Source organism: Cricetulus griseus, chromosome 5 (genome assembly GCF_003668045.3).
Source record: "Cricetulus griseus strain 17A/GY chromosome 5, alternate assembly CriGri-PICRH-1.0, whole genome shotgun sequence".
Lineage (NCBI taxonomy): Eukaryota > Metazoa > Chordata > Mammalia > Rodentia > Cricetidae > Cricetulus > Cricetulus griseus.
This window is the reverse complement of record NC_048598.1, coordinates 190,308,820-190,331,639: the sequence shown is the minus strand read 5'-3', so window position 1 is coordinate 190,331,639 and position 22,820 is coordinate 190,308,820. Positions and strand designations below refer to the sequence as shown.

General features: G+C 42.0%; 1 protein-coding gene across 1 annotated transcript in view; it reads right to left on the bottom strand.

Annotated features, from left to right (window-relative positions):
- The window catches only part of Dicer1 (dicer 1, ribonuclease III), a 38,095-nt gene that overhangs the window by 2,352 nt on the left and 12,923 nt on the right, over positions 1-22,820 (bottom strand). Inside the window, 16 exon segments of the mRNA NM_001244269.1 lie at positions 559-827; positions 2,346-3,219; positions 6,181-6,336; positions 10,126-10,906; positions 12,132-12,307; positions 12,823-12,928; positions 13,192-13,374; positions 13,774-13,927; positions 14,128-14,341; positions 14,450-14,629; positions 16,367-16,506; positions 17,312-17,387; positions 18,198-18,330; positions 19,890-20,044; positions 20,710-20,952; positions 21,082-21,214. Of these exon segments, the coding sequence (NP_001231198.1) occupies positions 559-827; positions 2,346-3,219; positions 6,181-6,336; positions 10,126-10,906; positions 12,132-12,307; positions 12,823-12,928; positions 13,192-13,374; positions 13,774-13,927; positions 14,128-14,341; positions 14,450-14,629; positions 16,367-16,506; positions 17,312-17,387; positions 18,198-18,330; positions 19,890-20,044; positions 20,710-20,952; positions 21,082-21,214 (3,973 nt within the window).

Here is a 22,820-nt window from a genome sequence, read left to right as displayed (position 1 = left end):
GAAAGGGCAGCTGAGCAGTGTCCCTGCCTACAGAGCCAGAGCAGTGCAGAATGCACACACGTGAGCCAGGCGGCACTGGAGAGCAGCAGATGCCTCCCAGCGCCCAGAAGCTTACAAACAAGAGCTCCCATCGCAAACAATTCAAGTGTACATTTGCGAGGCTTACACCTGAGGTGCTACCAAATATTTCTGAACCAATTAATAAAAGACAGGAAGAGATCCTGTGACAGCAGAGAAGCGAAGGCCATTTTGGGGCATGGGAAGAGGTGCACTTGTACAGCTTTCTATGCCTGCTGTAGGAGCCTCACTGGAGGAACTGAAAACCCAGTCTCCTCGCCTGAATGACTACTTGGTCCATGGAGTGGGCAGCCAAGTCTCAAAAGCCTACCTGATCGAGGCAAGTCATTCTCAGTTCTGCTTGGAGATCCCACAGCATGTGAGCAGCCTGGCCCTGGCCTGGAACTATCCCTCTGGAGAGCCATGAGTCAGAGCTCACACTGCCCAAACACAGTCGGCTGCTTCCCTCAGCACTGAGTTCACAGTTTAAATAGCACTAACCTCAGAGTCCATCCCTTGCATCTCGTTCTTCTCAAGCTGAAACTGCACAAAGTCGTCAATGACATGGAAGAGCTCGGGAGAGACAGCTTTAAAGTACTTGTGGTAGTCATACTTCACAGCCAACGATGCAAAGATGGTGTTGTTGACCAGTGCAGAGCGCAGGTCAGTCAGGACCCCTGGGGAATGCTGCCGCGGGTCTTCATAAAGGTGCTTGGTTATGAGGTAGTCCAAAATCGCATCTCCCAGGAATTCTAAGCGCTGGTAACAATCTGCGCAGAGATCCAAAGTGCAACGGTGAGCCTGCATGAGCACATGCACTTTCTGCATACTCTGTCTGCGTGGGAGCAGATGAAAAAGTTGCAGTCCCAGGCTCCTTTCGAGACTTCTACCAAGAAACATTTTCATTTACCTTCCTCAATGAAATTATTGGACATATATTTGCTAATGTGCCTGGAAGTTAAGTTTTAACAGCAACTGAAAGCATATTTCTTATATATAAATTGGGTCATATAATCTTCAAGTGCCCAAATAATATGCTTGTTTTGGAGGACAAAAGGCACTTTCCAGACACAATCAAAGTCACAGCACCCCTTTCCTTGGGTTCTTACATTAGCCAGACAGGCACTGCGCATCATTCCTGTGTCTCTAGCACATAGTGGCATCTCAGTAAAGCCACATACCCTTTGTGCACTGTCATCAAGGCACTGTAGTGGTATAATTCCTTAGCACTTTCAGGGTTATACGGTACATGAGATAACAGCAGGGAAAACATGACTCTTCAACTCTAACTAGACACACGAACCTGACACAAACCAAGGCACTAAGAAAGAAGTTGTGCACTAGAATAAAACCCCAGACAAAAAGGGTTGCTTGTCAGAATGAAAAGCTACCAATGCTGACCAGCACTCTGATTTTCCTCAGGGTCATTAAAAGAATTCACTGAGCTGAGAAAACTGAGGCTGGGACAGGGCGCCCAGTTCCTGAGTACCTACTGGGTGAGGAGCAGGGAGAGCCAAGCCACCCTGGAGTCCAGGCCTCATAGCTTCTAGCAATGCATGCAAACTATGCCATTTCCTTCCCACACAGAAAAGCAGGCTTTAGTTTAACAACGTCACTTTCAGGTTTTATATTTTGTAAATGGCTTTAACCTATCCAAACTATAAGTTTTTTATTTTGATTTGATATGTTTGATATTCTTATACAAAAAGAAAAATAAAAAACTTTATCTGGGTCCAGAAGCTGAAGCTAACTGGCTCTGGGGACTTACTCTCCTTTTATTAGGAGACTACTAAATAAAGAAGGCGAAGGTGATAACAACAGAACAAAGGAAGTAACAAGCCCTTCCTATAGAATAGTTCTGTTCCTATAGAATAGTTCTGTTTAATCTTCTCATCTTTAGATTTAAAAAGCCCAGAAGAGAGGTACCTTTCTGTCTAGGAGCAACAAAACAATGTGGAAATATAACCTGATTATATGAGTAAATCAAGAAGCTAAAGCAGCAATGAATATCCCCGAGAAAGGTATTTAGGTAGGAAAGGATAGGAAACAGCAAAACACACAGGCTTCAGTTTCTAAGCCTGCAGCCTGTGAGACTCCATGTATGACAGGATGTAAGAGCCGCACCTCAACTGCCACAGTCACAGAGCATTCCTACTCCCCAGTGATGGAGAGCATAAAGAATTCTGCTCTCTGAGACTTCCACCCCCTGCCACGCACACTGAGCGCTAAGACTGCATACACGCCAGAACAAAGCACTAGACACAAAGTCTCCTTGTTGGGCTCCTTACCAGTGATAGTGTTGTAGTGGTAGGAGGCATGTGTAAAAGCCTGCAGAAGGTAAGCCTTATTCTTGAATCTGTAGTTGATTTTCTTCTCAAAATTTTCAAACCCAGATATCAGGTGGTTCAGGGTTTTCTCTGCATCTGGATGGTCAAACATACACCTTGGTGGGATCTTCAGGCAGCCATACTCCAAGTCTTTCCCTGCAGAGGAGCGTGGGCTGGCTGCAGTGGCAGCACAGCTCCCTGAAAGGCTCTTTTGTTGGCTGCTGAAGTTCTCCTGAGCAGGGTACAGGGCCTTTTCCCGGCTGGTCCTTTTGATGACTGGGAGCACCTTGAGCCCCAGCGAGCAGAGGAAAAGCTGAGCGGCCCTCTCGCCGCAGCTGGTTAAATAGCAGCCCAGCAGGGCCTCCACACAGTCCGCTATGCTTTTGTCAGCAATGCACTGCTCCGTGTGCAAGTCGTAAGAGATGGACTGCTTCCCTGTGTCAACGCCACAGTTCTCTTCTGATGGATTCCAGAAACCCACCACAAAGTCATCCTCTTCAACGGCTTTGCTAGGATCCAGATAACACATTGCATCCCAAGAGCTGTAGTCAAAATCCTCGAGGTCTGAGGAAAACGGCATACTGCCCAAGGAGGACTTTTTGGGCATTTTCCATTCATAAGCAGAATCGGAGGTTGAAAAAGGAGAAAGAGAAATTTTCTTCACAAAGGCTCCTGACCCCATTAACATGCTGTCTATAAACTGGATGTGCTCCTGATCATATTCCAGGAAGTCGTCTTCATACTCAGCCTCCTCTTTGGGAGCCCTCCACGTCAGGGCCTCCTCCTCCTCACAGTCCTTACCTAGTTTGCCATTAGCCAGCAAGCAGTCTTTTGTCTGAAACGGGGAACGGGAAAGGAGAGACAGAGCCGCTGTTTTTAAAAGAGTTTGAAACTCAATAAAAGCAAGGGTTATGGATAATTTCAAATGACAACCACAAATACTAAAAGGCAACTTTTAAAAATCATGGCCATTTGTTTTCAATTAACATTAAATAAGTTATTTAATCATATAAACAAAGTCAAGCATGTTCTTTGAATGCTCATTTTCTAAGTTATAAAATGACCTTTATCTAGTATAAATCTGTAAGTGAAAAATCCTGAACATGGATAAAGTTAAAATTGATGTCCACCATGCAAAACGTCAACTGAGTAGCCCTAACTACTGATACAGCCCTTGTGTGTCCATCAGAGGCCTTTCACTTAGCTGACAGAATTTGAAAATATGGTAGCCTGACTTTCAAACCAACAAAATGAAATTCCAGATGTAGAAAGAGCACCATCTTTTCAACTATATGCATAATATAAAAACAGACAAAATTTAAAAAACCTTTAATATTATAAACTACAGTAGGGTTTTATAATACTTTCTATTTCCATTTCAAATCAAAAACTATTTGCTACAATGTAAAACTAAACTGCTTTGCTTAAAAAATGAATGTGACCACTGAAAGAGGGGATGAATTTGTGAAATTATTTTTTCACCCTCTATTCTGAGCCATGGTATTCAGGCCAACAGATCATAACAGACTGACAAAATAGAAGAAAATTTAGACTAACATGAAACATAACAATCCCATTTCTGTCAAAAAAAAATCTTTGCTAATTCCAGTATCTTTGGCAAAAGCTTATTTGTGAATGACAACCTTAATAACGGGCTACAATTCAGCAGTGATGTAACCTCTCAGCAATGCTAAAAAGATGCTCAATTTCTGCTATACCATAAACACAAACTCACCTGGGCAGAGCCACCACCACTGCACTTGGGGCAAACAAAGGACAGTAAGCTTCAACTTTGACTGGGACAACTTTCCTAAGTATCCTGACAAAACACTTGCAAACTATTACCCAAGTGTTTTTCAAAGAGGCATATATTTCATTTTCAACCAGACTCAAAAGAGTTAGAAATTTGCTTGAATTTGTGGATTTGCTTGAGAAAATAAAATAACAGTGAGTCTAGCTCTGTAATCACGCACAGTCCACTGTTTTAAAAAATACACAAAACTTCTTCTGAAAAATAAAGAACACCAAACAATCAACAGGGTGGAAGGGATGGCTCAGACATTAAGAACACTGGCTAATCTTGCCAGAGGACCCGGATTCCATTCCCAGCACTGACATGGCAGTTTATAACCATCTGGATCAACACCCTCTTCTGGTTTCCACAGGTACCAGCATCTACTAGCTACACACACATACATCCAGGTAAAACACTCAGCAAGTAGCAAATCTCAGCAAACTGTCAGAACCTTTGTGCCTTTCCAAGATAAAATGAGAGGCTTTGACTACTTTTTGTTTCTGTTAGTTTTATCTGAGACAGGATCTCATTATGTAGTCTTGGCTGTCCTGGAACTCACTGTGTAGACCAGGCTGGTCTTGAACACCTGCTTCTGCATCCCAAATGATGGGAAAAAAGCATGAACCACTACACTGGCTTTATTATTTGGATCTTACAACAAAATGGGCCAAATTTAAATTACTCAGCCTGAGCTTTGCAAAGTTTCTCCATAAATCACTGTGTCTGTAACATGGTGGGCCTCTTGCACTCTTCATTCTCACAAGAAGATGTACTTCAGAAATGCTCTCCAAAGCACAAGTAGCCTCTGAAGAGTCTGTGTCTCAGACAGTACAGTCTACCTGAGCTACCCTCCCTCTTTCTCTTCGAAGAGGCATTCAGACATTGAGGCAGAAGGAACTGTAAGGACACAAGCCAAAAACATTTTGTGATTTCCCAGTGTGTCAGTTTAAGTAAAGCAGCAGATGAAAGCCTGAGGAGTACATTAGTGTATGCCAAGAACCACAGTGCTGAGTCGGCAGAAAAGGCCAGGAACCAGAAGTTGTAACAGTGTTGTAACATCTATTTCAGGAAAGTCCTGATATGTCCCTGACACCTAAAGGGTCAAATGGACAGAAAAGGAGGCCTGCTGACTGTTTTTTCAGAGATGAAATACTTTTTCTATGGTGTGTGTGTATATATACATATACATGTATGTAAATGTTATGTGTGTATGTTCTAAATCAGTAACAAATGTCATCCTTAGATCTAACTTAAAGTAAAATATTCTCTTAATGCAGCTAAGCTGCATTTCTGTGATAAGTCAAATCCTACTTGAGTTACATATATACTCAGCAAACAGGCCTGTATCAGAACAGCTTCCCAGACCACACCACTACATATGCTTAGGACTTATTGGGATAGAAATGTCCGAAATGAGGCATGAAGATGTTGCTATTTATAAACTTGTACCTGGCAATCAGAGTTGCCTGAGCAGATGGTAACTTCAAAGATGTATAAGACAGCTCTCTCCCAGCCACTAGCCCAGGGCACACAGACCTCCCAGCTGCCCCCTGGTGGCTTTTGGGACAAGACAAAGGAAGCTGTGGCTGCTAAAGAGATGAGTCTTCAGTCTCTGGCAAGACTTCAATTATTCATAGCATACTACAACCTTCCCAACCTTCCCATATGATGATCTGTTGTCCAATTTGCAAGAGCAAACAGTCTCAAGCTAGCCCTGCATCGCATAAGCTAGTGTGTGCTGCAGTGAATTCTTCTGGACACAGCCTGGTGATCACAGGTCTGCAAAGTCACTTCAACAAATAGCTAAGGATACATGAGAGTAAAGGGAATCTGAAAGGGATCTGATTTTATTTTTAAGTGGAAACATAACAAAATTTTATCCCCCTAAAATGAACACTATTTCTGAGGTCAGACAGCCTACCAACATATGAAATATCTACTACACTGCAAATGTGCTCAGTCAACAGAAACGGAGGTGCTGCTTACTGAGCGCTTGCTTACCATTTCATCCTTTTCCCATTTCTCTGCATTACTTTTGTCTTGATTGACCACATAACCAGGAGGAAGCCAATTCACAGGAGGATCAAATATTGACACTACCATGCGGCTGGGCAGTCCCTTCTTCTTGCCAAGGCGATACAGGTTACAGTTGCTGACCTTGGGTGGAAAAGAGTCACAAACACTTACCCATAAATGGTCATGGCTGGAAAACACACATGCCAATGTCCTCTGTACTACACAACCAGTCACCAAACATAAGGACCACACAGTTTTACTACCTATTTTTAACAATGACTAAAAATTCCCAAGTATTGGATATCCTTTGGTGTCATCAAATGAATATTCACTACAAATGGAGTCACAAAAACCTAATGTATACAAATTCCTTTCCTTATATACTAGTCAGAAAAAGAGCTCAATTTCAAAGTTGTAAAGCACAGATTGATAATATGAAATGCAAGACGGCAAGTGCAACTGGGAGCAGAAGATGTCACGACGCTGTGACTCGAGATGTCATGATATTCTTAACAAGTAAGGGAAGGACATCGTGTTACATGAAAACTGTCACTGTTATAAAACCATTGTATTTCTCTAAGCACCAATATAACTCCAATCCTAATATTCTCAAATACTGTTCTTTTGTTGTGGGTAACATTTTAAGACACTGGAATAAAAAGTGTTAAAGAACATTTGTTGTACAAGTACATTACTCAGGCAGCTTTATTAATCTTTCCTCTAGTCCACTTGCTTTTCCTAATGGCTCTATCACATCCCTAACCTACTTAAAACAGTAGCTGTCTAGCTTTCATTTGGAGACTAGGATCTAATACCATCAATTTCATTTCCAGTTTCTAAAATCGTACTGGAATACTCCAGGAGCCCTTTCCATATAACTCAAGTACTACTTAGTCAGCATGTCGCACCCATGATCAGCAGTGGCTAGGCAGTCTGGTAGAAAGCAGGCAAAGGGACAGAGAAGAGTCCTTATAATGTGTACAGACTGGCAGACAGCTCTGACTGGGACTACCACGTGCCAAAGTATTTCCCAACTGTCTATAATGGAGCCAATGTACATAAATGCTGGTTTCCTTTTCCACGCTATACAAGAGCATCCCAAGAGGAAGAAGGCAATAAGAGCCCAGAGAGAGAAAATATTCCAAGTCAGAAATGCTTGGTGGAATGGAAAATATACAACTAAGGACTTGATGAGAGGCAAAATTCAAAGCCAAGAGGACCAGCAATGAGGAAGATCACAGTGAGGGCCAGCTTTGAGCAAGGACACAGGCTGTGCAATGAGCATGAGGCTTGTGTCAAGAATGGCAAGCAAGAGTCTGGTCAGGATCTGTCTGGAAGAGCATTCTGTACACACTGGAACACCAGGCAGAGGAAACAATTATTTCTGCAAGAAATCAAGTCAAAGGGCTCCAAGTAGATGAATGGATAAAGTTTTGAATGTTAAAATAATAAAGTATCTTTCTTGCTTAATAGGGTCTAATATTCTTGTTTCAAATGCCTTCATGACTATGACCTTCATCCTCTAACGAGCCCTGAGACCTTCAGGACTGAGTTCTAGCTTCTAAGCATTCTTCCAGTCCCTATACCACAAGGTCTAAACAACCAGCCCTGCCTGATGCCTCGCTGTCTTTCTCATGACACTTGCCACTGCCACCCCCCACTGTAAGCTGTCACAATTGTCAGGTCATTGCACCGATGGCCTGTCCTAAGCTCACCGGGAAGTCAGCCAGCATGGATGTGGCCTCTAGTCTCAGACATACTCCTAAATATCTGGGGCTGGTGAATAACCTCACACAAGCTCATGCCCCTATCATCTGCAAAATGGTGGCACATGTCACTGCAATGGAACTGCAGGGAGATTAAGTGTTGTTTGTAAGATGTTTACATGTCTGGTGTTTGAAGCAAGCTGCCATGACTGGGACAGGCAAGGAGGCCCATAGCTATACTGTCAGCTCAATCCCAGCTCTGCTCCCTACCACAATGTTTTCGGGTAAGTTAAACCTCTCCTGCCTCATTGTCTTACCTACCAAATGGGCATATAAAAACATGCACCTTTCTAGGCTATAAGAAAACTTAGATTAAATTAAAGAAATTAGTATTTGTCTCTATACCTTCATGTATATGTTTTACATAAAAGAACTAGAATAAGAAGTTTGTTGAACTAAAATGATTTTTTCTGATATTATCACTCACCTCAGTCCCTTCCTTTCAGCCATTTTTGTTCTGCTTTTGGCGTAGCTGTGCTCTTCAGCCCATACTACACCCCGGGCCACATCAGTCTCTTTAGCGGTCAGCCTACTAACAGTAGCATCTCCTTGCTCAAACTTCCTCTCAAGTACCCACAGCATGTGCACTCCTGTGCTAAATCCTCTTCATACAGTTGGGCCTCTTCTCACACCTTCCCTCAGTTGGTTTCCCAGTCCCCACTGTCACTATTGAGTGCTACCACACTCGGCAGATGCAGCATTGTTTTGCACGATAAGGCGTAGTATAAGGAGGTTTCTGTCCCACCTGGTCCCACAGCTGTTTAGTCCCAAATACACACAGAGGCTTATATTAAGTATAAAAGGTTTGGCCGATGGCTCAGGCTTCTTATTGGTTAGCTCTCTCTTAATTATTAATACATTTCTATTAATCTATGAATCTATGCATCTCTATGTGGTCTTGGCTTACCAGAGAATGCCCAGCATCCTACCTTCCTGGTAGCTACATGGCCCCTCTCTCTCTCTCTCTCTCTCTCTCTCCCTCTCCCTCTCCCTCTCCCTCTCTCTCTGCCTCCCTCTTCCCAATATTCTCCTAGTCTGGTATCCCCACCTATACTTCCTGCATGGCTACATACTGCCTGTCCACTGGCCGAAACAGCTTTATCCATCAACCAATAAAAGAAACATTCACAGCAAGAAACATTCACAGCATACAGAAGGACATCCCCATCAATAAGGTTTCCCATGAGCACATTCTCTGACTCACAAGTGACACTCCATCCTACTTAATGCTAGATCATTAGCAGCTTTGTAAGTTGTCAGAGTTCTGTTTTCTATTTTATGACCACTTAAATATTTTACCTTAATTACTGTTCTTCCACACTAAGCTTATGAACTAAGCGAGTAAAGTGTTTGCTCTGCAAGCATGAGTTTAGATCCTTGGCACCAACATACAAACCAGGCGCTGTGACACTATCTGTAACCCCAGTGCTGGTGGGGGAGAGGGCAACCACAGAAGACGGGCAGATCCCGAGGGCTTGCTGGCTACTTTAGCTGAATCAGTGAGTTCCAAGCTCTGTGAGAGACCTTGCCTGAAAAAATACAGAGCTCACTGATAGAAGACACCTAAGACAGACCTGCAGCCTGAACAGATGCACACAGCTGAACATGCTTGTGTGCTTATGCACACAAATAAGCATGCACATATGTACACATAGGAAAATAAAAAGAACTTACTTTCTTGGGACTGTGGAACAACTGTTCAGAACTATGGGGCACCACTGTCTACACTGGGGAAAGCCTGATGCTCTTCCCTTGCTTGCCTGGCTCCCTGAAATTGGGAAGAAGTGCAACTCTTGGAATGACTGCATCTTACTCACATGCATACATTTGTTTACCAAAGCACTCTCTTAACCAAAGGCACAAGTCCCTGAACAGTAACACTGGCAATTTCTACCCCTTCATGATCTAAGAGTTCCACCCATTTGCACAGAGGTTTATTTAAACTGAACTATCACTAGAGAAGGTTATCAGCCAGCCCCACAGCCTGGTTGTACCATTGGTACACAGCTGTCATGCCACCTATGGGCAACGCCCCATGGGCTTGGCTGGCCCAAATATACTAGAACACAGCTGCACTGACGCGTGGAGAAAGCTCCATGGGTAACCTGCCCCATTTTCAGGCACACTGAAGAAGCTACAGCTCAGAATAAAAACCGTGCCTTACCTTTTTGCTTCTCATATACGAAAGGCGGCCCTCGTGAGCATCAGGGTAAGTGCAAAAGAGATATGTGGTGATAGCATGTTTTAAAAAGGAGTCGCCAAGCATCTCAAGCCGCTCCAGGTTAAACCCATCACTAGCATTTGACAGTGTCAAAGCCTGAAGAATCAGTCCAGGATTGGGGCCAAGAGTCCTTGAGGAGTACCCAGCAGAAGGGCTCTGCTCAGAATCCATCCTGTCCTTGAGTGCTCTCCCAGCACTCATCACGGCAGGCATCGTGGACACCGCGGGGCTTCCATCTGAGGTAGATGTGTTAGCGTTTCCATCAAGGTATTTATTACTCAGTAGAGTACATTCATTGCTGGGCTTGGGCTGGTTCTCATAATGGTATAAATTCTGAATGGGATATGAGGTAGTTGGTTGTACAGGTATTTCCTGCTTGAAGTAATTCAGCTGATTTCCTTGGCAAAAGTCTCTGTTAACTAAATCATAACTGCCATTGGCAAGATTTTTGTTGTAAGAAAGACCATTAATTGCTGTAAGGTCCGTTGAAACTTCAATTTGGAGCTTACCAGATGACTCAGCGGGTAGCCTTCTGCAGTTCACAGACATTTGGTCATGGTTTTCTAAGGGGGTTCTAGTAGCACCTTGATGTGCAGCATTTTCAGGGACTATAATTGTGCTGTGCTTACAGTAATTATCATTTTCAGCCAACGAGGAGTTACAAGTTGAGATGAAAGACTTGCTATCAATAGATTTTTTCCACCCGAAGTCTAAGTTAGGGTATCTGTAAAGACATTTTTATAACTTTCTATCCATTCTTCAGAAGGGTAAGCTCAGAACAGCAGCATTTTTGGATTAAAAACTAACAAAGCAAACAACTCTAAAAGTCCTCCTACTTATGAAGAAAAACACAATCCCAAGCTTAAAAGAACATAACTAGAGATTCTGCACATACTCAACTATAATGCACAACAGTTTGCTCTGGGACTTCTGCTTATGCACCCACAGCACGGGGCTTGAGAAGATCCAAGGAGGAGGTTCCTGTAGGACCTGGAGCCACAAACTTTCTGCTTAACCAAGTAAGCAGCTTCAAGCAACTTATAAACTCTGCACTTGGAAATGACATCCTATTCAGGACAGGACACAGAACAGAATGAGTTAATAAAGGCTATGTTGTTTAAACTAGTGTCTCATACTAAACCAAGCACTCAACTATTATAACATTATCTTTAAGTTCTTCCAATCCTAGAAGAACATCTATATAACCAAAATTAATTTGAATGATTAAGTAAAAACTTCTTTGGCATACGGAACTTTACTAACAGGGAAAAAATGATAAAGAACAAATGGATGGGGCTATAGAGATGGCTCAATGGTTAAGAGCACTGACTGCTCTTCCAGAGGACCTGGGTTCAATTCCCAGCACCCACATGGTGGCTCACAGCTGCCTGTAACTCTAAGATCTCATACCCTCACACAGATGTATATGCAGGCAGACCACCAATGCACATAAGAATAAACAAATTATTTTTAAAAAGCAGAGACGGAGGCTGCTACTTTCTGATATGTAACTCATTTTAACTGCTTTCACCCTCATTTTCAACATCACCACTGAAGAAGAAATGACTGCTCTGTCTCGGGAGCTTGTCTCTAACTTGACAGGAACAAAAAGTTCAGGACAAACAATACAGTTAACTTTCATGTTTGTTTTTTTGTTTGTTTGTTTGTTTTGGTTTGGTTTGGTTTTTCGAGACAGGGTTTCTGTGTAGCTTTGGAGCCTATCCTGGCACTCGCTCTGGAGACCAGGCTGGCCTCGAACTCACAGAAATCCTCCTGCCTCTGCCTCCCGAGTGCTGGGATTAAAGGCATGCGCCACCAACGCCTGGCAAATTCTCATGTTTTAAGTGTCCACGTTTTCTTTTCCATCTTTTAGTAACTGAGAAAAATATAATTTTGACTTAATTTTATTTTGTTGTAAATTAAATTTCTGGCCAGCAACACAGGCATACCTAAAATCCGCAGGAAGTGATCTGACTCCCACACCAGCATCGCTGGCTGTCTGAGCTCTTAGCTCCTCTGCAGTCAAAAGGCAGTGAAGGCGATAAAGTATGCTGGGGAGACAAACTGCTTTTCTCCACAGTGATGCTGGGATTGGATGTATAGCACAGAGTTCCGGAACCAGTATCTTAGAGTAAAGAAAAATATAGGCTGACAATATAGAGCACACACACAAATAATCAAAAGACCAATTTCTCTAAGGGATAATGATGAAAATCATAAATGCTATTAAAATCTAACTTCAAAAACTAATCCAATTTAAAACCTAAATTGGATTTATGAGGGTGATTTCATGATGCATCAACGGACCAATGTTAACAGCAAAACTCAATCCTTACCAACAAGGAGATTCAAAATAAATTCAAAACCCATGGTGACCTCCCAGAAATTCACAAGTCATTGTTATCAATATATTATTGAGACTATTAGGTCATGTTTGAACAGATTGTATTTATGTATGTGTGAATGTATGTATATAACAATTAATGAAAAAAGAGGGCATGAATTTGAAAGAGTTGAGGAAGGTGCATGGGAGTATTTGGAGGGCGGAAAGAAGTGGTAAATGATGTAAGTATATTAGAGTCCCAAGAATAAAAGAGCCAATTAAAAAACCATTAGGTCACGCTAGTAGCCATTCATTACCTGTTTGTTCTGCAGACTCTCCCATTTGGCTTTCCTCTTTTCAGCACTGCTTAGAGGAAGTGCTTTCCCCTTCTGATTCAAATGCCGAGGTGTCAAAAGGTTAAGTCTATAAAAATTTCAGAGCAGTTTTATCAAACAGGCAAACAACAGTACACCCTCACAGTGGCTGGACTCCAGCTTTAGTATGCCTACAAGCCACCCAAGGAGCTCATTCAGCACAGCCCTCTACTACCCGGGCAAGTCTTTGTGCAAATGATCTCTTGATTTCAAAGTCCATGGGTAGGCAGAGGCACCCTGACCCTAGAAAGTAAGCTGCTCCCCTACCTCACCTCCCCATCCACACCCAAGTGTCATTTCTGCAGCTCTTACCTGGAAGAGGTGTGGTCAACATCCAGCAGTGGCTGGTTGAGATTGGTCAGGTCAAGGTTATACTTTGTTTTATAATATTCTGCAAAAGTTTCATACTCGGGGGAAGGAAATTTACTGAGTGGGGTAAGATCAGTATACACATCAGCTACATAAAATCGATGAGGCTGATCAAAGTTTCGGTATCTAAAAATAAAGAAAATCAAGTTGCCTTTTCGTGCAAATCAACTATTCTCAAAGCACAATTAGTTTAATATAGAAACATGCACCATCATTAAGAATTCAAATGGCTAAAAGTAGATAACATTAACAAAATTTAAATACCAAAAATATATTTCAAGAGTTTGAGAGGGGTAATTTTTTCTTTAAGTCTATCAATATTATTTACATGAGAAATAATACTTTTCACAAAGTAAAAATTTTCACCTACAGAGGGAGTTTTTTGAGTTTTTGTCTGAATGAAGTGAACTGGAGAGATGTGTTCATATCTGGAGCACTCCACCCTGCTTCACCCACACCCTCAGGCACATGAACAAGCACAACATTTGCAAATACTGCCATTCTCCTTTGCACTCAAACACCTACCTGGGAATGATCACTGCATCTTGGTAATCTTCTAACTTAAAAACAAACGGTGTTTCTTTTGAATACTTAGTGCTGGGAATGCCTATTCGAGCTTCAGACTTCTCAATATCCTCCATGAATGTAAAGTCAATGTCCAGAGTGCTAGAGTCATTAACTTAAAGAAGAAAGAGTCTTTAGCATGGTAAATATAACCCAGAGAAGATTGCTCTATAAGGTACACTAATGTGAGTCTCCAGTAAAGAGTCTGTCAGTAAAGAGTGTTCACAGGATACATAGTAAGCTAAGTTTCCAGCAAAAGCCTCACTGTGCAGCTACAGCAAAGTGGCACAGACAATAAAATGGGCTCCCCCTTACCGACATTAAGAGGTAGAACACAGTATGCTGACTCAGCGCCTGTTGGTTTAAACTCTAGGGCGGGCTTCTCAAGCCGAAGAATGTGTGAGAATATATACTGGTGGAGTCTTGTAATCAGCTCAAGCATTTGTTGAGACAGTGTAAAGCCAGACTTCTTCAGCTCAATGGATATGGTGACTTCTCCAGAGCGTGTGTACACAGGAAAGTGAGGAATCTGAGCAAAAAGAAAAGCACCTTTTAGTCCAGAGGCATTGTACTGCATTAGTTTATTCAATCTCTGGGTACCAAGTGGCACTTTCGACAGACATGGTGAAGGGGCTACCTGAGGTATGGGTTTGGCTGTCAGGATCCCAAAGCATCTTGTGGTGTCCTCAGGAGGGTAGAGTTTCCGTCGCCTGAAGTTGAGCTCATCAGGGAGGGGGGTAGTTAAGACCATCCCTATCACATACAGGTAACAAGGCTGATCGGGTTTAGGGTAACTCTCCCTCAAGCACTCTGGGATCTAGAGTTGGAGAGAAAAATTAAGCATCAAGCTCAAGAACAAATAACCTTTGTTCTAGATGCTGGCAAGAAATTTATTTCTGTTAGGATTTTTTTTTTTTAAATTGATTTCGCAGTGAAGTCAACACTGGTCTGGTCTGGGCTTCACACTGGCCTGTTTACCTATGTTATAATACTCTGCTCATTATACTTTCATGGAATATCAAAAGTATGTAAAATGGTCTTTAAAAAATTAGATCATTTGATCTATTTCTTTTGATTGAAAAACACTTTAATTCCATGATTTTCTAAACTATTTACGTACTACAGAGTATCAGAAAAATAAAGGTAGACTAGTTTTTAATACTATGTATAACCCCATCACTCAAAGATAACATTCAGATATACTATGTGATTTCTAAAACGATTTTATTAAAAGAACTTTTTTCCCACCATACAAATCACATCTTAGCACCAATGGGACAAGAAGAATTCTATTTTTCAGGACAAATAGAGTCACTTAACATAAGACTGAGTTGAGGGATGTGTGCAGGAGGGGAAGGAGGGAAGAGAAAAGGGAGCAGAGAATGGAGAGGGAGGAAGGGTTTTTGTCTCAGTTACTACAATGGGCCATCTTTCACGCGTCAGTGTCACTTTTTAACATGTATTATCTTTATTTATTTGAGAGAAAGGAACGTGGGTGATAACTCAGGTGCCACACACGTTTGTGGCAATCAGCCTGTCAGAGCCAATACTCTAGGTCCTGGATGTTGGACTCAAGGCAAACGGGCCTGCTGAGCCCGCTCTGTGCCTCTAGTATAATTTTTATGAGAGTGAATCACAATCAAATTAGCTCAGATTTTCTGAGCTTTGAATTTTAACAGACTCGTAGATTAGGGTGCTACAGCTCTGAGATTCACTGGCACACTGCACTGGTAGTTCACAGTTATTCCTGTTATGCACTGGCTAAAACACAGTTCTAATTATCAAAGAAGACAAAATGGGTTGGTCCAGGAGGAGGCAAGAGGCATCCCAAGTGGCATTTATTACAACAAATTTGTCCAAGAGGAAAAGTGAATACGAAGGGGGAAAAAAGCTACACACACACACACACACAAATGGGTAACATTCAGGATTTGAAAAAAAGTATGATTTTTAAATCTTGAAAATGCTTTGTTGAGGTATAGATATTTAAAGTAAAAACTGAAAAAATAAAGAACCAAATATTTAGGTGAAGATAAAACACAATGAAAGTTTGCTTTTGTTTGGGAGCTAAAGATATTAGTATTTTAAAATCAACACTTGTGTCAAGCATGAGATGTTGATATTTGAACTCTGCTGGGCATCATCACCACAGCCCAGCCTCCTCCACCTTCTGATGCGCCTCCCATGACCTGAAGGGCAGCCTTTCCAGCTACCTACTTCACCATGTGACTTACAGTCTAAGCAACAAGGGCTGATAGGCTAAAACCATACCACTAAGTAAGAATAAGTCAAAGAATGTCAGAGTAGAACTTAATAAATGACTCACGCATTCTTTTGAAGGACAAGACAAAAAACAAGCAACAAACCCAGCAACAGTTAAAGTCAAGTAAAGGGAGGCTCTGGAGGCACTATGCATCAGGGGAATGAGCTGAGACCCACAGTTGGGCAGAGACAAGGATCTGGGCAAACATCCAAGCAGAGTAATTTAGGATTTGATGTAGCAGGAAACAAAGTCAGAAAAGCCAATTTTCATTCAGTTCTAACCGATACTAACTGCTTTGGGGTAGCACTGCCTTCGCTTTGTGGACCCTGGTCTTCCTGGAACACTGGTTTCCTCTTCATCATGTAAGTCAAGCTCTTCTTCATATTTAACAGTCTCTTTTCCAACTGGCATCAAATGTTCATCCAGTTCACCTAAGACATTTAAAAGAGCTTATGTCAGCAACCCAGTAAGTAACCTAAAACAGCACTATACTGAAGAAGCAAGTGAAAGAGTGATAGCAACTGAAGGCCCTTTGCCTTTAAAAATGTAAGAGATGGCTCAGCAGTTAAGAGCAGAAGACCCAGGTTCAGTTCCTAGCACCCACATGGTAGCTTACAATCATATGTAATTATAGTTCCAGGGGATCTGATGCCTTCTTCTGTCCTCCACAGACACCAGGTATACACAGTGCAAATACACTAAGGCAAATGCAAAGCATGCATACATGTAAAATAAATAAATCTTAAAAACAATGCAAATTGACAGCAGGTGACACTGCAGAGGATCTATCTTTGACACTCGTACATTCAGCATGGGCAAGCCTGCAAATTCTGAGATCCAAAAATAAAGTATCAGCAGGCCAGCCCCACACATCCCTTTTAAACACAAGCTTTTTTGCTTTTTAAAGCCTTATTTTCTTCTCCAATATAGACTAACCTGAGAGTCTAACAAACCATGTGGATGGCTTGGGATCCAATAGTTAATAAGAGCAGTCTTACGTATCTAAAAAGGGTCAATAACAGAAGCAAACAGTGGCAGCTGTTTTTAGTGAAGCTGTAAAAAGTCAAGAGTCCTGCCCAGCATTGCAGGGTTTCTGAGTTATAGAAAATTCAATACTAAACCAACCAAAGTATAGCAAAAGCAGCAAGGCCACACACGCCCTGACAAGCTCCATGTGCTTTTGTGGAATAACTGTCATTTTTTCATTTACTATATGTTTTCAAACATGCTACATACCAATTTTGTGCAGTTTTTCACAGCAAATGAGAGCTACCACTCTTTCAGCCAACCGGACACAGCCCATTGGTGGACCCTGAAAGCAACAACAGAACACTTCTAGATACAGTTTATCAAGTCACTGAGCAGCCTTGGAACCTCCTCTGCCCTGGTAATGTTGATGTCCAACTTGCCAGAACCAAGTATTTTAGTTTGAAAATACCAACAATTTTTCAAAACTTCTAGTTGGTTTTTTGTTTATTTGTTTCCCCAAATTTCTGGTGGTGGGGGGGGGAGGGGGGGTTCTAGGGTCTCACACATATGAGGCAATGGCTCCACCACCAAGCTACATCTTAATCCTGAAATACCCACCTTTTAAAACCATGACCAGTAAAAAATGAATTTAGAACTAAGATGTTACAATTTTAAGTAAATGTGCATTTTAATAAAAATTTTATTATTTTCATTAGTCAACAAATACAAAACAAAAAAGGTAAAGACATATTAGAATCTAACTATGACATAATTATATGGAACAGCTTTTCTGTGGACTTGAAATTATTCATTTGCAACATCTGCAAATTAGTATTGGAACCAAGGAAAGGACAATCGATAGTTTACAAAAGGCAAATCTCAGCCAGAGCAGCTTAACTACATTTAATGAATCCTGTGTCAATGCATGCAAAGCCACAGCTAACGGTTGTCTCAAAAAGATTCAAATTAATAATAAGAATCCAAAAGGAACTTCCAGGGGTCATCTGGTCAAGTTCTAAGAATTTGCAGAGTGTGGTCCATAAAAACCTGAACATAGAGCTGACTGTGCGACTTACAAATGATTTTTCAGACTATAACTAGACAAGCCCTAATGGCATACTTCAATGCAAGGCATGTCTTTTTCTTAACTTACAACAATGGAGGCTCGCAGAGGTGAGTTAATCGGAAGATAAAGAGTTGAATAAAATGTACCATCAGGCAACTCTTGGGTTCTACATTTGGGAGCTAGATGAGTAAACGGATCACTTGGTAATCGAGCACAGTATCTGTGAAGAAAAGAATTCTGAAGTTGAATTTACAAACGAGAAACTGATAGAAAACTGTCAACATTCACAACATCTGTTAGGCTGCCATTCGCATTAGGAATGTTTTTTGTTGCTCCTTAACCTTCAACAGGACAAAACTGGGCACTGGAAATGGATGTGTGTAATTAGGAATCTACATTGTTTAATCTTATTTTAGTTAAAACTGAAGCTTGCATTTAAAAGATTAGCCTGTACCTAGTGATATTGAACATTACAGAGTAGTGCTCTGAATTAACAAGAATGCATTACCAGTCTTGGTTTCTTAATCATCTTACATTTGCCAGCAGCCATGGCATGTATGAGGAAGGTATCAGGACAGCAGGACAGCCTAGAGTTAAACCAAGAAACAGAAGCTGCATGAATGGTAGCACAAAATGGTGGCAGAGCAGGAAGCAGGTCCAGAGAAAACTCATCCAAGGAAGAAAAGTGTTGGGAGAGCAAGCAAACTCACAGGAGAAGACCTGTGCAGTTGGGGTGCTCTGAAGACAAGAAAGGCCAGCAGACAGGCAGGCTGAGTACACTTGAGTACAGTGGGTCAGACTTCTCATCACAGGAAGAAGGAAGTACAAAGAAAAAAAGAAATCTAGAATGAATCTAGAGCCACCCAGAGTAAAAATGGGGGCAGCAGAAGCAAAGGATGGGCCATAGGAATGAGCGCACATGCACAGGACACATAAGCAAGCAGATGCCTGGCTTGGCTTACAAAGGACACCCCAGAGCCTGCTGAGAGTACAGCTCGTGCCCGTAAGTCCATTTGCCAGCACCATTACCATTCACTCTCCATTAACAGGAAGCAGGACCTCACAGAAAACACTCACAATTAAAAAACAGGCAAAGAATGTATTCCACTTTACATTTTTGCATTGTGCAGTATTGAATTTTCCATTAACAATTAAGTATAATTATCATAAATTAATTTGAACTACAGTATGACTAACTTTTTCCTGAGCTGTTAACATTGCTAAGAAGTAAGAAAAAACAGTTACAGATCTAGTTTATGTACCAGGATAAATCTCATTTAAGGGCAAAACAAAGGAGCAAATTAAAGATTTAATTTATATTTTTATTTGAAAACTATTTTAGACTTTAAAATAGTTGCCAGGGTACTAGGGAATTCTCATCTGCTCTTCACCCAGAAAAACCATTCAAGTTTCACAAAAACATTCTTTGTAGTCAGAGCATGTAGCCCAGGAACAGAGGCTACACCAGGCTGCCACGTCCCCTATCTTTGATCTTTCCTTGGTCTCAGTAACCTTGCTTTGCAACTCTTGAAAACTGTGGGCCTATCCTTTGGAGTCCACCTCTCCATGTGAGTTTCCATGGGATTTTTCTCAAGATTAAGCCTAGCTTATACATTTTTTTTGGCTAGTATGTTCTGAAGTGAAACTGTGTTCAAGCTGTCTCACTGTGGTCATTGTTGGTGGTGGTGGCACTGGCCACTGGGTACAGTCTGCCAATGTCCTGTTGTAAAGCTACCACATGATAAACTTCCAACACTGACAAATGATCTGCTCCCTCACCTGTTAACATGTCCAATGGCAGTGTTGATGGTGACCCGTGGACCCCCATCGTCAGGCCTCAATACATATGGTGGGAAAACATCATCATCGTCTACAACGGCATCGACGTCAGCCTCAGCACCATCCACTGACTTGGAACACTTGTTTCTTAAGATCTGAGCATTCCCAAACAAGACGGAGGGTGAGAACAAGCATCTTCTTTCCTACATGTTAGCTTTCTGCCTCTGTATTTACAGAGAAAACTCTACCCAGGCATGGTGGCACTTGCCTATAACCCCAACATTCAGGAGGCTGAAGCACAATGACCATGGGTTCTAGGCCAGCCCAGGCTACACAACAACACCCTGTTCTAAACAACAACAACAAAAAAATTATTTTGATATATACTGTATGACACAACCATCTCTCCTCATATACTTCAAAAATTCCAAAGTCATTGCTGCAGCAAAGCTCTCCACAGAATCCTCTCAGCTCCAGCCTTATGAAAACACACTGCACAAGGATTATCTGGCACTATGCATGCACACACAAAGGATACTGTCAGTCTCTTGTTGGTAAACTACTGCCTCATCATTCTCTTGCCACAACTCAATCACTGGCCACTATACTGTCCACATGTACAGTGCCCTCCCTCATACACACCTCTCAAATGATCCACAGGACCTTTTGCACTGCTATTTTATCAGGGCATTCTAGGTCTCTATAATCATCTCAACTTCCTTATATGTACACACTACTGAGACTGCCCTCTATAGAACAACCTTTTTCTCTTTCCATGCACACAGATAAAAAGGAAGACAAATGAACTTTCTCATCACACCTTTTCTATAGCTTTGTAGGTTTTAAGGTCTTCTTCAAAGCTTTGTATCTTGTCTGTATCGGCTAACATCACATAATTAGAGATCGGGGCTCGGGCTCGTCCTTTGGACTGAACATATGATCGATACTCCGTGGGCAAATCAAAACGAACCACCAAGTTGCACTTGGGAATATCCACACCCTCTTCTACAACACTTGTTGCAATGAGCAGGTTAGTCTCGTGTGCTCGGAATTTCCTAAGTACCTGAAGAAAAAAAAAAAGAAAGAAAGAAAGAAAGAAAGAAAGAAAGAAAGAAAGAAAGAAAGAAAAAATGAAGTAATTGCTGGGGAACTACAGGTCCAGGTTTCTCAGAACTACTGTTGTCACTGTTACCTCCTCCTGTTTTCTGAACTCTGCTTCCATCTGTTTGCTGCGAGGCTGGTTCTTCCCAATGCCATGTCCAGTTATAAAGTTGCTACTGATATAAGCCAGCTCTGGATCTTGCTTGCCAGCTTCCTTTATCAATCTAAGGATGTGAGACACAGATGGAGTTAAACACTTCCAAGGAAAACACATTTTAACTTTTAGATTTTCCTGTTTTTCATTTTTCCACTTTTAGTGTGCACACTCACCGTGCCTGTTTGTCTGTCTGTGCACCACATATGCACAGTGCCCACAGAGGCCAGAAGAGGGCATAAGAATTCCTGGAACTGGTGTCACAGACTGTTGTTAGCCACCGTACACAGTAAGCAAACACCAGTCCTCTGGAAAAGTAGTATGCATTCCTAACCATTGAGCTATCTCTCCAGACCCTTAAAATCTAGTCTAGAGACTCCTTTAAGATAGGAATACATGTCCAGAGTTTACACTTGTTCTTGTATTGCTTGGGTCAACATCCCTAACAAACAATTGCTCTAGCTTCACTTCTGTTGCTATGAATAAAACACTCTGACCAAAAGCAATGCTGGGGAGGAATGGGGCTATTTCAGCTTACAATTCCAGGTCACGGTTCATCACTGAGGGAAGCTGAGGCAGGAACTCAAGGGCAGTCCAACTTGCTATTCCATATAGCATGATTACCTCTGATGAAGGAATATATTTCACAACCAAAGAGGTACAGCAGAAACAACAGAGGACGATGCTTACTGGAAGGCTCAACAAGCCAACTTATACTCAGCAGGGAGTACTACCCACAGTGCATCAGGCCTTCCTCCATCAATTAACAATCAAGGCAATCCTTCCCATTCCCCAGACCTCTTGACCTGGACAATTCCTTAATTGAGGCTCTCTTCTCAGAGGACTCTAAGCTATGTCAAGTTGACAGTTAAAGCTTGGTAATTTCTTCCTACCAAGTTTCAAGAAAACCAGCGCCATGTCTCACCACACTCATCTATCTGTAGGCTGGGTATTTGCAATGACAAATACAAGGCTGCCTTACACTTGACAAGTGAAAGGGTCACTTTACTTCCAACCTCCAATTTAGTGATGTTGACTTAACATAATGGTGTCCCCGGATGGGACCAGGCTAGTGAGAGAAGCACAGGCCCAGACTTGTAGAGATGACAGACTGCTCGTCACACCTTCAAGCCTCTCCTCTCTGAAGAGCAGTGAGTGCTGAGTCTAACCTCACATGCTCCTCCACAGGCATGAGAGTGGCCCACCTATGCTCATCTTACCAACAGCAAGCTGACTAAAAGCAGAGCTCTTGGGGAAAAAGGGCCGTCATTGCCATTCAAATCCTCTTTTGCCCCCCAAGGCCATGAGTCACAGAGCTCATTCTGCAGAGTCCTGGGCTTTTCCACAGCAATGCTAAAGACTTCCCACCACATTGTTAGGAAGGAGCCCCAAAGCTATGGCCTCTTTCCCACCTGCTCCTTGGCATTAACCTGTAGTGCCAGAAGCCCAAAGGGGTCTTCTGACTAAAACATGGAAAAGAGCTACAGGACGGATCACATTACATAGAATGAAGGTTAACAGCCAGTGCTGCCATTACAGCTATTTGGAAATACCCACATTCAAAGACTCAGCACAGGATAAACGGTTCCACACCTGACCTAAGTGACTCCACATGGTCCCTCTGAAATCATGCTATATAGTATAAATTCCTAATGGAAAGTTGCATTTTCAAGTTC